This window comes from Chrysochloris asiatica, unplaced genomic scaffold (genome assembly GCF_000296735.1).
Source record: "Chrysochloris asiatica unplaced genomic scaffold, ChrAsi1.0 scaffold00160, whole genome shotgun sequence".
Taxonomy (NCBI): domain Eukaryota; kingdom Metazoa; phylum Chordata; class Mammalia; order Afrosoricida; family Chrysochloridae; genus Chrysochloris; species Chrysochloris asiatica.
The window spans coordinates 3,625,021-3,641,426 of NW_006408678.1; the positions used below are offsets into that span (position 1 = coordinate 3,625,021).

Consider the following 16,406-nt stretch of genomic DNA (forward strand, 5'->3'; position numbering starts at 1 on the left):
TAGCTTGTCATGAGCCACACAATCAAAAGCCTTTGCGTAGTCAATAAAGCACAGGTAAACATCTTTCTGTTATTCTCTGCTTTCAGCCAAGATCCGTCGGACATCAGCAATGATATCTCTCATTCTTAGTCCATGACAATTCTGAATACTTTGATTTCTAGACATAACTCATGTAGCCTCTGTCTTCTTCTGTTTGAGTGTGTATATATGAATGTATGTCTGTCCATCTGTCTAATCTCTTTTTTTAATAACTCAGAGAAGTAATTAGACTTAGAATGCATTTAGGTATCATCTAATTAACATAACCATGAAACCCTATTTCCTAACATGATTTTATTATAGGTATTTATTGTTGTTGTTGAGTCAATTCAGACTCATAGCGATCCTGTATAGGGTTTCCAAGCAGTGGCTGGTGAGCTTGAACCGCCGACCTTGTGGTTTAAACCAATTTTATGGTCAAGTATTTATCCTATAATACCACACAAGGACTCCTATCATAGGTATAGGGATTAGGATTCTGATGCATTAAATTTATCAGGAGGGCATTATTCAATCCAGAACAATCTGTCCCTAGAACTTCTAGTGGCTCATTCAACAACAACCTAATATGACTTTTAAAAACACATAATATGTTTATTTCCTTTCTTATCAAGTAATACACATCTTTTCTTAATAGCTCCTACCCACAGGTATGCTAGACACTGAAAGTCTAGTGATAAGCAAGATACGCAGGTTCCCGAATTTATAAATGATCTCCTATCTTGAAGGAGAAACATACTGGTTTCTGGGAAACCAGTAAGCTTTGGGGGGAAAAGTCTCTAAAAGTGCAAATTAAACTAAGACTAGAGAATAGGTAGGAATTTATAAGTTTAAGAGTGATGTCTTCATTGCAATGAGAAGGAATAGCATGTATGAAGACCTTGAAATGTGGAAAAAACATGGAATACTTTAGGACTTAAAGAATGATTAATACTATTAGAGCATAGTTTGAAGGCAAGAATGGTGCAGAATAGAGTTGCTCTGACAACATAAATTCTTATTAAGGTTTTGAACTTTATATGTGTAGTATTGAGAAGCTGTTGAAGGTTGAAAGAGGAAAGTGACCTTGCCATATTGTCACCTTTTACAAGCATACTTGGGCTGCAAAGGAGGGAGAAGAGAGGATAGAGGGAGGTAACTTAGAAATCAGTTACAGTAGTTCAGATTGGAAATGATGTTGGCCTGAATTAAGGTATTGGCATTGAGAATAAAGGAATAGGATAGCCTCGACATCTATGGGGGGGTAGAATGAACAGAAAATGATAATTGAAAGCAAAAGCAAAGAGGAGCAAAGTAACACAGTGACTTCCAGGTTACTGGTTTGGGCATCCAGGTGTCAGGATCCTTTTCAGATTAGACTTCTTGGTTCTACTGGTAGTGACCATGGCCAAATGATCTGATAGACCCTATGTTCCTAGTGAATGAATGAATGAGTGAGTTGAGTCACATTTCAACCCAGCCAATCTACTTCTAGACCTTTTGCTCTTCTCACTAGGCTAAAGGTGGCAGTTCTGAGGTTGAGCCTCAGCCATGTTTTCAAGAAAAGATGGAATAAATATCTCAGTAGAAGACTACTTTAAAGAGTTTTCCATTTTCCTCTTTTTCCCAAACTCCCACCAAACAAAACCACAACCCTCAACACTCCAATTCTTTCCCAAATAACGCAACTTCTGAAATTAATAAAAGAGATTGCATGTAGATTTCAGGTGACACCATAACTTTGCATCTTGCAGAAATCGCCATACTTTCTCCCTACTCTCCTCTCCCAACAATATATTTTCCTGTCAAAACATACTTCATTACATGCTGTGTAACCAAAATTGCTGCTATTAGTTTAATTGAGACTAAGTTATTATAAATAAATTGCATGCAGTGATGCTGAAATTGCTGCTATTAGTCTAAATTGAGACAGGGTGATTAGTCATTCAACTGTAGCTTACCGTATTTTTACACAAATAATATATGTGTAGTACATTGTTGTTGTTTACAAACCATGCAACACCCTCACATGTTACTCTCCTGTGTGTACCTTATGCATGTTATTTGAGGTCCTGTGGTCATCTGGCAGTTCAAAGGATGGGAAGACCAACCCTCCAAGACAGTGGACTTTCTTTGGCTCCTAGTAACTAAGAGAGCAAAAGTCATTGAAATCTGATTGGTGGGGTGAGATTTCAAGATGAAAATGACCTTCTCTGAAACACATAGGATCACTATGAGGTGGAACCAACTTGACAGCACCTAACACCACCAACAGCACACACATTCACAAAAATTCCATTTTCCCACAAACTTTTGAAGCCCCTTCATACTACTATATATATCCTAATAGATATACAGTTCTGTATTGAACTTTTTTTCATTAATGGGAAACCCTTGAAACCACCTAGACAAGGCACATTAGGAATCAAAGATGAAGAACCAAATGGAGAAGATAATTATCATGGCTATCAACTCTTGAAAGCAGAATGATGAACTAGAAATACACTGATTAAAGGGATTTCTTTACTTGCCTTCCCTAATTTCCTGCCGCAACCCTCAAAACCCCACTTGGCACCTGGGTAGAAGCAGAAAACCTGGGTGGAAGTACTGGTTTTGCAGTTAAGGGTCCTGGACAAATGACACTATGGGCTTCCCTTTCCTCATTTTTATATCAAATGTAGCAATAGATGTTTTCCAAGGACTTTGCCGGTGTAAAACTCTACCATTCACTATTGGGCACTATCAAGTCAATTTCAACTCATAGCAATCCCATGTGACAGTAGACCTGCCTTATAGCATTTATAGGATTTTCTAGACGATAATCTCTAAGGAGCTCTGGTAGCGTAGTGTTACGAATTGGGCTGCAAACCACAAGGTCAGCAGTTTGAAACTACCAGTTGTTCTGCCGGAGAAAGATGAGGCTTTCTGCTCCTGTAAAGATTTACAGCCTCAGAAACCCTGTACACGATCGCTATGAGTTGGAACCGACTCCACAGCACATAACAACAACAACAATCTCTAAGGTGAGTCCTGATGTGGTGATGTAGGATAAGCACTGGACTAATAACCACAAGGTCAGTGATTCAAACCCACCAGCCACTCTTTGGAAACCCTAAACAGGGTAACTATGAGTCAGAGTCAAGTCAACATCATTTAACAATAATCTTGACAGGAGCAGATCGCCAGGTCTTTCTTCAACAGAGCTGTTGGGTAGGTTCCAACTGCCAGCCTTTCAGTTAGTAGTCAAGAGCTTAACCACTGATAAAAAAAAGACTAATAGGTGAGTTGCCCTTGTATGCTAGTGAATTATGAGCTGGGCTGCTAACCGCAAGATCAGCATTTTGGATTTACCAGTTGCTCAGTGGGAGAAAGAAGAAGCTGTCTGCTCCCATAAAGACTTAAAGTCTTGGAAACCCTACACAGGGTTGATATCAGTTGGAACCAACTCGGTGGCTCTCAATTACCACCAGGTAAGGATAACTTTTACAATCAGTTTTTCACTACAGCCAATCATTAAATTAATTTGATGGAGTCCTGGTGTGGTGCTGTGGGTTAATGTGCTAGATTACAAGGTCGGTGGTTCAAGCTCATCAACTGCTCCTCAGAGACCCTATGCACAGTCATTATGAGTCATAGATGACTCTACGGCACTTATAAGTGCCATCGAGTCGGTTCCAACCCATAGCGACCCTGTATAGGGTTTCCGAGAAGCAGCTGGTTAGCTTGAACCACCAACTTTGCAGTTCAAATGGCTTTGTAGTCTGGCGCATTAACCCACAGTGCCACACCAGGACTCCACAACAACATATATAGAGATGGGTAAAAATAAATATTCCTTGATTACCTCAATAGTCAGGTTTCTAAAAGGGTGCATTAGCACTACTTGAAAAAAAAATTAAATACTGCATATGTTTCTTACTTCATCATCTCAAAACAACTTGTTTTTACCAGTAGAAAGACCTAGCATCAGTATTGAGCTAGCATATTCCAAGGCTTTCCTACACATAGATAACGGTTCAAACCCTTCAGCACCCCAGGTTAGACTTTGCAATAACCAGGTCACAGAACCTTTTCTAACTGGAACAATCACTTATTTTAACTGTATTTAGGCTTAGAATAACAAATGTATGGTAACTTTACAATTTTGGTTTGTGACATTTGGATTTATTGATTTAAAATATGTATATATATATTTATTGTAAGAAACTTTTTCCCCTTTCCTCCCTTCCTCTAACTTTATCATTCTTTCCCTTCCTCCCTTCTTTCAACAAGCATGTGTGTGTGATCCAGCATATGCCAGACTTTATGCTATGGTTTCTGAGATACATTTGCACTGTATACACTTAACCCTAGTTCTTCGGAAGTACTGATAGACTTCGATTTAAACAAACGGAGAAGAAAAAACACCACACAAAAACCAGGAAGACCCAACCAATTATATTAATAAACAAAAAGCAATATATCTAAAAACCACATAGAATCTACTTTTAGATGTTAAGCTCCATGATGCAAGTCTTGTTTTCAACTTATTAACTTCTTGGACTGGAGGGCTGGTGGGGCAGAGAAATGACCAACTGAATGACAGAGGCCTTCTTGTTCTTGTTGTTGTTAAGCACCATCCAGTTGGTTCCGACCCTGTATAGGGTTTCCGAGTGACTGGTGAGCTTGAAACTTGGCTTACATGAAAATGCTTGGAGGGAACAAAACACACCTCTATAGTGATCATGGCAGTCTCTGGTCTTACCAAAATTTGGATAGCAATCAGCTTTCTAGGAAAATGTCCTTTTTATCAGTTAGGATCACCACTAACTTAGGCGTGTGCCTCCCAACTCTGAAAGGCACATGGTATAATTTCTGCTGATGGGTTAGACTCAGAAGCGATGACAATGGTCATTTTTCTAGGTATTAGTAAGGATTCTCAACTAGCTAAGAGATGTTGTTGTTGTTGCTGTTAGGTGTCACTGAGTAGGTCTCAACTCTTAGCAACCCTATGCACCACAGAACAAAATACTTCCAGTCCTGCATCATCCTCACAATTGTCATGCTTGAGCCCATCATTGCTGCCACTGTATCAATCCGTATTGTTGGGAGTGTTCTTTTTCGCTAACCCTCCACTTTTTCAAGTATGATGCGTTTCTCCAGGGATTGGTCCCTCTTGACAATTGTCAAAAGAATGAGAGATGAAGTCTGGCCATCATTGCTTCTAAAAAGAATTCTGGCTATACTTCTTCCAAGATAGATTTGTTTGTTCTTCTGGCAGTCCATGGTACTTTCAACATTCTTCTCCAACACCATAATTCAAATACATGGGTAATCTACCATCTTGCTTATTCTTGGTTGAACTTTCTAATGCATGAGGTGATTGAAAATACCATGGCTTAGGTCATGTACACCTTAGTCCCCTAATTGATGTCTTTGCCTTTTAATACATTACTAAAGTCTTTTGTAGCAAATTTCCCTAATACTTGACTGCTGATTTTATGAGTCTTGATAGTGGATCCAAGCAAAATGAAATTTTGACAACTTCAATCTTGTCTCCATTTATCTTGAGTTATTTATTGGTCCACTAATGAAGATTTTTATGTTCTTTATATTGAGATTCAATCCATATTGAAGGCTGTAGTCTTTGATTTTCACCAATATTTCAAGTCCTCTTTGCTTCCATCAAGCAAGGTTGTGTCATCTGCGTATCTCAGGTTGTTAAGAAGTCTTCCTCCAATCCTGATGCCACACTCTTCTTCATACAATTCAGCTTCTCAGATTATTTGCTCAGTATACAGATTGATTAAGTATGATGGATGGATACAGCCTTGACTCACACCTTTCCTGATTTTTAAACCATTAGTATCCCCGTGTTCTCTTTGAGTAACTGCCTCTTGGTTTATGTATGGGTTCCACATGAACACAATGAAGTGTTCTGGAATACCCATTCTTTGCAATTATCCATAGTTTGCTATGATCCACAGTTGAATGCCTTTGTGTAGTCAATAAAGTACAAGTAAATATTCTGGTGTTCTCTGATTCTTACCAAGAGCCATGTGACATTAGTAATGTCTAGTACACCATATTCTCTTCTGAATCCAGATTAAATTTCTGACAATTCCCTGTCGAAATAGTGCTGAAAACATTTTGGGTTGTCTTCTGCAAAATTTTGCTTGCATGTGAGATTAATGATATGTTCAATGATCTCCACATTCTATTGGGTCACATTTCTTTAGAATGGGCACAAATATGTATCTTTCCAATATGTTGGCCAGTTTTCTGTCTTCCATATTTCTTGGCATAGATGAGTGAGCACTTCCAGTGACTGCATCAGTTTGCAGAAACATTTCTATTTCTAGTCCATTAATTAATTCCTGGAGCCTTGTTTTTCACCAGTGCCTTCAGTGCAGCTTTGACGTCTTCCTTCAGTGTCATTGGCTCTTGATCATATGCTACTTCTTGAAATAAATATTGACCAATTCTTTTAGTATAATGACTCTGTGTATTTCTCCCATCTTCTTTTGATGCTTCCTGCATCATTTAATATTTTGTCAATGTTGTTATTTTTGTGTTGTTGAGTTGTATCAGATTCAGAGCAACCCTGTATAGGCTTTCTAAGGAATGGCTGAGGGATTTGAACTACCAACCATAAGGCTAGCCATCCAGTGCTTTTCCTATAGCACCACACCAGGACTCTGGTATTTCACCTATGGTGGTGGTTATGTGGTTATGTGCCGTGGAGTCGGTTCTGACTCATAGTGACCTTGTACAGGGTTTCTGAGGCTATAAATCTTTACGGGAGCAGAAAGCCTCATCTGTCTCCTGTGGAACAGCTGGTAGTTTTGAACTGCTGACCTTAGGGTTTGCAGCCCTATTTGTAACCACTATGCTACCAGGGCTCCTTATTTCACCTATAGGTTCCATCAGTATTGCAAGTCAAGGCTTGGATTTTTTTCTTCAGTTCTTTCAGCTTGAGAAATGCTGAGAATATTCTTCCCTTTTGGTTTTCTAACTCCAGTTCTTTGCACATTTCATTATAATACCTGACTTTGTCTTCTTGAGCTGCCATTGATGTAAAGGTCAACAGCTATTGAGATACAGGGAAAAGGGCATTGGTCTGCCTTTGCTGTGCTCTACTTCTCTAAGCCAATGTTTATTCTTTAGGGGAAAAAAAGTAAGCAATCATACTTGTCTACCTGACAAGTTTATTGTGAGAATATAAATAAATTCCTAGTTGGCAGATGGTAGGCATGCTCTATATTTAAAAATAAATGGCATTTTAAACAAATTCAATAGCCATAAGCATACACCTGCTTGTCTGTCTACACCCACACCCACACCCACACACTAAAGGGAAAGAGAATTGAAATTAAAAAGTTAGGAGACATTGCTAGACACACACTGTTGGTCAAGATTTTAGCAGGCATCGCATATCTTCATCATAGACAACTATCTAATTTAACATGTTTGTAAGTTAGAAATTCTGTGGATTCAATTTCTATAGGACCAGTATACTCCTTTATACCATTTCTACTTTGGAATCCCATGACAGAGGGGTTCACCGTGAATTGGAGGTATTGCTAATAATATGTCACTTTTAATAGCTAGGGAGTCATGGTGCCACTGTGGGTTAGGCATGGGCTGCTAACTGAAAGGTCACTGATTCAGTTCAAACCCACCAACTGTTCCACCAAAGAAAGATGAGACTGTTTGCTCCTGCAAAGATTTATAGTTTTTGGAAACCCTATACAGAGTCTCTGTGAGTCAAAATCAACTGAATATCAGTGGGTCTTAATTGGTGGTGGGAGACATTGCTCCCAGTTAAGCAGATATTTTATTTTCTGGATACAAAAGTACTTGGAATCCCTGAATGGTAATGTGAATGGATAATGTGAATGGTTAACTGACTTGGCTGCTAACTGAAAAATTAGAGATTCAAGTTCACTCGGAGATGCCTCAATAGAAAATATCAGTCGTTGAAAATCCCATGGAGCCCACTCTACTCTGACATACATGGGATTTACTGTGAGCGAGAGGTGTCTAAATGGCAGCTGAGTTTTGAAAGTCCTACCTGGGGTATAGGAACTCTGGTAGCATAATGGTTATGAATCAGGCTGTGAACCTTAAGGTCAGCAGTTCGAAACTACCAGCGGTTCCACGGGAGAAAGATGAGGCGGTCTGCTTCCGTAAAGATTTACAGCCTTGAAAACCCTGTACAGGGTCACTATGGGTCAGAATCGACTCGACAGCACTTAACAACAACAACAACAACTGCGGTATGGAAGTCAAGGGACAGAGACACGCAATGTCAGTGCTACTGACTTCCATTGCATGTGTTCATATACATATTTCTTCTTTCCTTTAAAAACCCATTGGCTATCAAGTGTCTCTTTTCTCCTAGGGTTTTAAAGACCCTGTGTACAGAGCAAGAAGGAAGCAGTTTGCAGACATCGCCTACAATTACCGACAGTAAGTTTGTCTGTCTGATAGTGGGGAAGGGAAGGACCACATCAGGTGACATTGTCAGAATTGTTTTAACCCATAAGATTATCTATGAAATGTTTGTTCAGTGTTTCAGAAGAAATTGTTGTTTTGTAAATAAAACTATAACTGTTAGTTCTAAGAACAAAAACATGTTTTTTAAGTATAATTTACTTGTATCAATATGTCTACACGGCTAAAATTCTGAGCTAATTTACTTTTTCCCTACACATCAAGTCAGTTGGTTGTACTGTGGTGGTTTGCATGTTGCTGTGATACTGTATGTTATGCCACTGGTGTTCACATACCAGCAGGATCACACACAGTGGAGGTGTCAGTAGAGCTTCCAGACTAAGAAAAGACGAGAAAGAAGAAATAGGCTCCCCACTTCTGAGGGATTAGCCACTGAAAACCTTATGAATACAAGTGGAACATTTTCTTATGTACTGTTGGAAGATGACTCCCTCAGAGTTGAAAGATTCAAAATACAACTGAGGAAGAGCTGCCTCCTTAAAGTAGAGTCAACCTTGATGACATGAATGGACAGAGGTCATGGGACATGACTCAAAATGAGAACAGTTGCAAACATCCATTAATAATTGGGCTGTGGAATGTATAAAGTACAAATCTTCAAAAATGAAATAGAACACATAAAGGTTTACAGCCTAAGCCTTGTTGTTGTTGTGAAATGCTGCTGAGTGGATTCCCACTCAAAGCTACTCTGCATTGGGTTTCTGAGGAGTGGCTGGTGGGTTTGAACTGCTAACCTTGTAGTTAGCAATCTAGTGCATATCCTACAATGCCAAACCAGGATTCCAATCATAGGCATTAGTAAGCTGAAATGGATTGGTATTGCCATTTTGAATCAGACAATCATGTGGTTTACTATTTCAGGAATGATAAATTAATGGACAAAAAGAAAATTTCAAGATCCATCTTGAAATACAATGTTGTCTGTGATACGATAGTATTTTTGTGCCTACAAGGAAAATCAGTTAATACCACTCTTATTCAAATTTATGCACTAACCACCAAAGCCAGTGATGATGAAACTGGAGAATTCTACCAACTTCTTCATCTGATGTTAATCAAACATTCAATCAAGATGCATTGATAATTTCTGATGATTAGAATGTAAGAGCTGTAAGCAAAGAAGAAGGATCAGTCATTGAAAAATGTGGCCTTAATGATAGAAATGATGCTGGAGATTGCAAGACCAATTATTTATTTGTTGCAAATGCCTTTTTGCAATAACATAAACAGTAGCTATACACCTGGACTGTGTCAGATGGAATGCACAGAAATCAAATTGACTACATCTGTAGGAAGAGACAATGGAGACATTCAACACTGACAGTCAAAACAAGGTCATGGGCCAACTGTGAAACAGACATCAGTTGCCATATGCAAGTTAAGGCTGAAGGTGAAGAAAATTTTTAAAAGTCCACGAGAGCCAAATTATAACCTTGAATGTATCCCACCTGAATTTAGAGATTATCTCAAGAATAGATTTGTTGCATTAGACACGGATGATCAAAGACCAGTGGAGTTGTAGGATGACATCAAGAACATTATACACAAATAAAGAAGAAGGTCACTGAAAATACAGGAAAGAAAGAAAAGATCAAAATGGGTGTCAGAAGAAACTTTGGAACTTGCTTCTATAGCTTAAAGCAAATAGAATAAATGATGAAGTAAAAGGGCTGAAAACAAAATTTCAAAGGACAGCTTGAGAAGACAAGTTAAAGTAGTATATTGAAATGCACAAAGACTTGGAGTTTGGAAACCAAACAGGAAGTACATAGTCAGCATTTCTCCAGCTAAAAAAAACTGAAAAAAAAAAAAAAAAAAAAAAGTCAAGCCTCAGGTTACAATATTGTCAGAATCAATGGGCAGAACATAGTATGATGCCAGAAGTGTTCAAAGAAGATGGAAAGAATACAGAATCACTGTAGCAAAAAGCATTGGTCGGCATTCAATAATTTCAGGAGGTACCATATGCTTTAGAACCAAAGGTATTGAAGGAAGAAATCCAAGATTCACTGGAGGCATTAGCGAAAAACAAGGCTCCAGCAATTGAGGGAATACCAATTGAAATGTTCCAACAAACTGATGGAGTGCTGTAAACATTCACTGGTCTATGCCAAGAAATTTGGAGATAGCTAGCTACTGGAAAAGTCATATCTGTGCCCAAGCCAAAAAATAGGTGAGTTAACAGAATACAGAAATTATCAATTTTATTAATATCTCATGTAAATAAAAATTTGCTGAGGATAATTCAAAATCAGATGTAGCAGTATATTCACAGTGAGCTGCCAGAAATTCATGCCTGGTTCAGAAGCTGATATCAGGTAGATGTTGGCTGAAATCAGAGAATACCAGAAAGATGCTTACTTGTATTTTATTACTTGTGTTTTATTGACTAGGCAAAATGTATTTGACTGTGTGGATTATAACAAACTATTGATAACATTGAGAAGAATGGGAATTCCGGAACACTTTATTGTGCTCATGTGGAACCTATACATAGACCAAAAGGCAATCATTAGAACAGAACAAAGGGATACTACATGGTTTAAAATCAGGAAAGGTGTGCATCAGGGTTGTATCCTTTCATCATACTTATTCAATCTGTATGCTGAACAAATACTTTGAGGATCTGGATTATATAAAGAAGAAAGTGGCATCAGGATTGGAGGGAGACTCATTAATAACCTGAGATATGCAGATGACAAAAACTTCCTTCCTGGAAATGAAGAGGTATTTTCAATAGCCTTATATACATGTGAAAGTTGGGCAATGAATAAGAAGAGAATTGATGAATTTGAATTACGATGTTGGCAAAGAATATTGAAAGGATAATGGATTTTCAATGTGTCTTGGAAGAAGTGCAGCCAGAATGCTCCTTGGAAAAAAGGATGGTAAGACTTTGTCCTGTATGTTGGACATGTTATCAGGAGAGGCCACTCCCTGGAAAAGGGCATGCTTAGGAAAGTAGAGGGTCAGCAGAAAAGAGGAAGACCCTCAATGAGATAGATTGTCCAAGTGGCTGCAGTAATGGGTACAAACATAACAGTTGTGAGGATGGCACAGGACCAGGCTGTGTTTCCTTTTGTTACACCTAGGGTCCCTATGAGTTGTAGTCTATTGGATGGCACTTAACAACAGCAACGATTTACTTTTATTTCCCCATTCAACAGTTTATACATTTTGCTTCATGACATTAATGGAAATTCCCTCAATGTAAAATCAGTTTCCCCACTTTCTTGGTAGATTCCCTATTTCTATTAGTCCTTCTTTCCTGCCCCTTCCTTCCTTCCTTCTGACCTTTTTGTTTTTGTACAAATCCTGCCCTTTTTTTGCTTGGAATGCTGCCCTTTGGGTCTCTTATGGTTAATTGTTCTTCACTTGTGTTGTTTGTTTACTTTATGTTGTTAACTTTCGTTGATTCATAGCGACCCTGTATAGAGTTTCTGAGGAGCAGCTGGTGAGCTTGAACCACCAATCTTGTGGTTCAAACTGACTTTGCAGTCCAGTGCATTTAACCCACAGTGCTAGTCCAGGGCTCTGCTTTTGTCTGGCTGAAGGGGATATCCAGATTTGGCTCCAGGTTTGAAGGGTGTCTAAGGGCCAGTTTCAGGGTTCTCACCAGTAAGTCTGGTCTTTGTTATGAATTTGAATTTTGTACTACATTCTTCTCCCACTCTGTCCAGGACCTTCAATTGTGATCTAATCAGAGTGGTCAGTAGCTGGGCACCATGCAGTTCTTTTGGTCTCAGGCTAGTGGAGACGAATTCACTTTTTGAACCTTCTAATGTACTCCAGTAAAAACTATCATTATTACTCAACTACAATGACACTTTGAATAGATTAGTTTCATATTCTATTGCTACAGGCATACATTGTTTTTTTCTGTTGCTGCCAGTGATTTTATAGGCACTGATATTGTCAAATTTTCTGGTTCCTTTGCTACAATATTAGCATTTGTGAACCTATATCACTAACTATATTTTTAGAATTAAGTGTAATGATTAATGGAAAAGGAGACAAATTAAAAGAAGACAAATTATCAGTTACTAATAATGTTGTAACCAATCATGTTGTAATCCAATGTAAATTTTACAATACAATTATGCTGATAGTAGTCACATAATCATTCATCATACTTGGTATATTGGTAGGTCAGTGAAAAAGAGGAAGACCCTCAACCAGACGGATTGACATACGGGCTACAACAATTGTGTTTAATTCTATGAATCGGAACTTATTTAATAGCGTAGTGGTTACGAATCGGGCTGCGAACCTTAAGGTCAGTGGTTCGAAACTACCAGCTGCTCCGCGGGAGAAAGATGAGGCTTTCTACTCCCGTAAAGATTTACACCCTCGGAAACCCTATACAGGGTCGCTATGGGTCGGAACCGACTCGATAGCACATAACAACAACAACAACAACACAACAAATAACATTAGTTAAATTAACAGATATTATGCTAAGATGATATTTGTCACACATTAGTCTACGATACCAACCATTATTAGGGATTCTATATGGTTTGGTGTGGGAGGAGGTCAGTAGTGGAGGGGTGACACCATGAGTTACCTCACTGGGTAACATCAACCCTACTGACCCCACTGATGCCCTTGGTCAGGATTATATGTATGTGTTGTGTGTGTGCTATGTAAGTTGTGTGTACATTATGTGAGTGTGTCTTCTGTATGTTGTTTATGAATGTTTTATGTGAGTACTGTGTGTGGATGGTGTGTCTAAGCCTCTCAATCACTCCTTTAGTAATGCATGCTTTTAAAATTGCCTTTAGACAAAACAGATTTACTCACTGTTCTGGGGCCCAGCTCTTTCCCAAATTTTGTTGTCTAATTATTAAGTAGTAACTGAAGTAATTATAAAAGGCTTCAGAACTCATAAAACAGCCGCTGATATTCTCCCTCCACATTAAACACAGAAGAAGGAAAACGAGAGTCATTTCCATTAAAGGAGTTGGCTGTTTTACTAACTAATGAATCATTGGAGGTTTCAGGCAAACCAAGTCTCTGTGTTCTGCTTCATTCTAGTTGACCAGCTAGCTGCCTTGGGCAATTTTAGGGTAGATTTGCCTTTTTCTGTTGTTCATTTGAATGTCTAGGCTCCTTTCTTACCCTGCTTTTTTGTTGTTGTTATGTGCCGTGGCATTGGTTCCGACTCATAGCGACCCTGTACAGGGTTTCCGAGGCTGGAAATCTTTACAGGAGCAGAAAGCTTCGTCTTTCTCCCATGGAACAGCTGGTAGTTTCGAACTGCTGACCTTAAGGTTTGCAGCCTGATTCGTAACCACTATGCTACCAGAGCTCAACCCTGCTTTAGCCTAAAGAAAATGAAAATAGCTAACATATTACTTGGAAAGAAGACTGTTTTGTTATTTTGCACCATGGGAGCAAGAGAAATATTTCCATGGAGAGCTGAGTGTTTTGGGCCTGAGCATCATTCCTGGGTTGTAACTGAGTCAATCTTTGGATGCTACAAACAGTTAAAGTGCTAGATTGCTGACTTAATGAAAAATGAGAGGTTTGAGTCTACCCAGACATGCCTAGGAATAAAGGTATGATGGTCTACTTTTGAAAAATAAGCAACTGAAAACCGTATGGAATATTGATCTACTTAGTGAAAGGCGTGGGACAGACACGCACAAGAAGAAACTGAGATCTTACAAGTTGATCGGAACACAGAGGTAATAGTGCTTTAAATTGAAAGCTTTGATATGATATAGGAGAGACAAAAGAGATGATGGGACTTTGTATACTATACACATGTTGTTGTTGTTGTGTGATGTTGATCAGGTCAATCCAGTCTCATAGCAACCCTATGTTGTTGTTGTTGTTAAGTACCATTGATTCTGTTTCAACTCATAGCAACCTCGTATATGATTTCCAAGGAGCGACTGGTGAGCTTGAGCCACTAACTTTGTGGTTTAAACTGACCTTGCAGTCCAGCACATTAACCCACAGTGCTATACCTTATGTTGTTGTTGTTGTTAGTGCCATTGAGTCATTTCCGACCCATAGAGACCCTGTACAGGGTTTCCAAGGCTGTAAATCTTTACGGGAGCAGAAAGCCTCATCTTTCTCCCTTGGAGCAGCTGGTAGTTTCGAACTGCTGACCTTAAGGTTCGCAACCCTGTTCATAACCACTACACCATACCTTATAGGACAAAGTAAAACTCCCCAAGGCTGTAAGCTTTATGGAAACAGACTGGCACATTTTTCTTCTTTGGAGTTACTGTTGGGTTCGAACCACCAACAATTTGGTTAACAGTCCAGAACTTAACTGTTCATTGTGCCATAGTTACCTTCAGAATGGCAATACCTCTAGAGAAAATGAGTAAAGTTCTTTCCCTGATTGATTATTAGGAATGGATGAATCAAGAACTTTTCTGACATTGGTCAAAAACTTCAGGGCTCATGTGAGTCTTGGCTGGGCTAAGAAGGCATGACAGAATGTGTTAACCTCTTTTCACTGTTTCCTCCTTAGTCTCCTTATGGTCAGGTGGGCAGCATCACATCAGGTACAGGCAAGAGCCCTTCTCAGATAGTACCACATTCAATTGAATATCTATTTGCTAAGTGTTGAGGTAGGTTTGTTGAGGCATGATGGACAGACTCAGAAGGTAAGGTGGACTACTTCTGAATGATTAGTCACTGAAAAGCATATGAATAACAGCAGAACATTATCTGATAAAGAGCTGGAAGATGAGCCCCTCAGGTTGGAAAACACTCAAAATAGGACTGGGGAAGGGCTGCCTCTTCAAGGCAGAGTTCATCTTAATGAGGAGGATGGAGCAAAACTTTTGGGACCATCCTTTGCTGATGGGGAACAACTCAAATGAGATAATGATAACTATCCTAGGCATTAGTGAACTGAATTGGACATGCATTAGTCATTTTGAACTAGATTAAAGAGAAAGGGAGTCACATTCATTTACAAAAAGAGCATTTCAAGATTTATGATGACATACAATGCTGTCTGTAATAGGATAATATACATATACTTACAAGAAGATTAGTTAATACCACTATTGTTCAAAGTTACAACCAACTACTAAAGCCAGTGAAGACGAAATTGAAAATTTCTACTACCTTCTTCAGTTTGAAATTGACCTAACATGCAATCAAGACGCACTGATAACTTTTAGTGATTGGAATGAGGAAGTTGGAAACAGAGAGGAAGGACAAGTAGTTGAAAAATATGTCCTTGGCTATGAATATGATGCTGGAGATTGCATGATAGAATTTTGCAAGCTCAATGACTTATTCATTGTAAATACTTTTTTTTTAACAACACAAAAGACAACTATATACATGAATGTCACCAGATAGAATACACAGAAATCGAATTGACTATATCTGTGGGGAAAGACCATGAAGAAGATCAATATCATCAGTCAAAACAAGGCCAGGGTTCAATTTTGGAATAGACCATCATATGTACATTTGCAAGTTCAGCCTGAAACTGAAGAAAATGAAAACAAGCCCACAAAATCCAAAATATGACCTTGGATATATCCCACCTAAATTTAGAGACCATCTCAAGAACAAATTTGATGCATTAGACACTAATTACTGAAGACCAGAAGACTTGTGAGATGACATCAAGAATATTGTACTTGAAGAAAGCAAAAGGTCATAAAAAGACCGGAAAGAAAGAAAAAAAAAAAAAAAATAATTGTCAGAAGAGACTTAAATTTGCTCTTGATCGTAGAGAAACTTAAAATGTCTTAAGGAAATGAGGAAGCAAAAGAGCTGAATGGAGAATTTCAAATGGCAACTAGAGAAGACAAAGTGAAGTATTATAATGAGATGTGCAAAAGCCTGGAGTTAGAAAACCAAAAGGGAAGAGCACACTTAGCATGTTCTCAAAGAACTGAAGAAAAAAA

At 38.6% G+C, this 16,406-nt stretch overlaps 1 protein-coding gene across 1 annotated transcript in view; it reads left to right on the forward strand.

The window, feature by feature from the left end:
• Window positions 1-16,406, forward strand: part of PAH (phenylalanine hydroxylase) — a 101,056-nt gene that overhangs the window by 61,388 nt on the left and 23,262 nt on the right. The window contains exon 5 of the mRNA XM_006871087.1: window positions 8,402-8,469. Coding sequence (XP_006871149.1) covers window positions 8,402-8,469 — 68 coding nt within the window. The remainder of the gene's footprint in view (window positions 1-8,401; window positions 8,470-16,406) is intronic.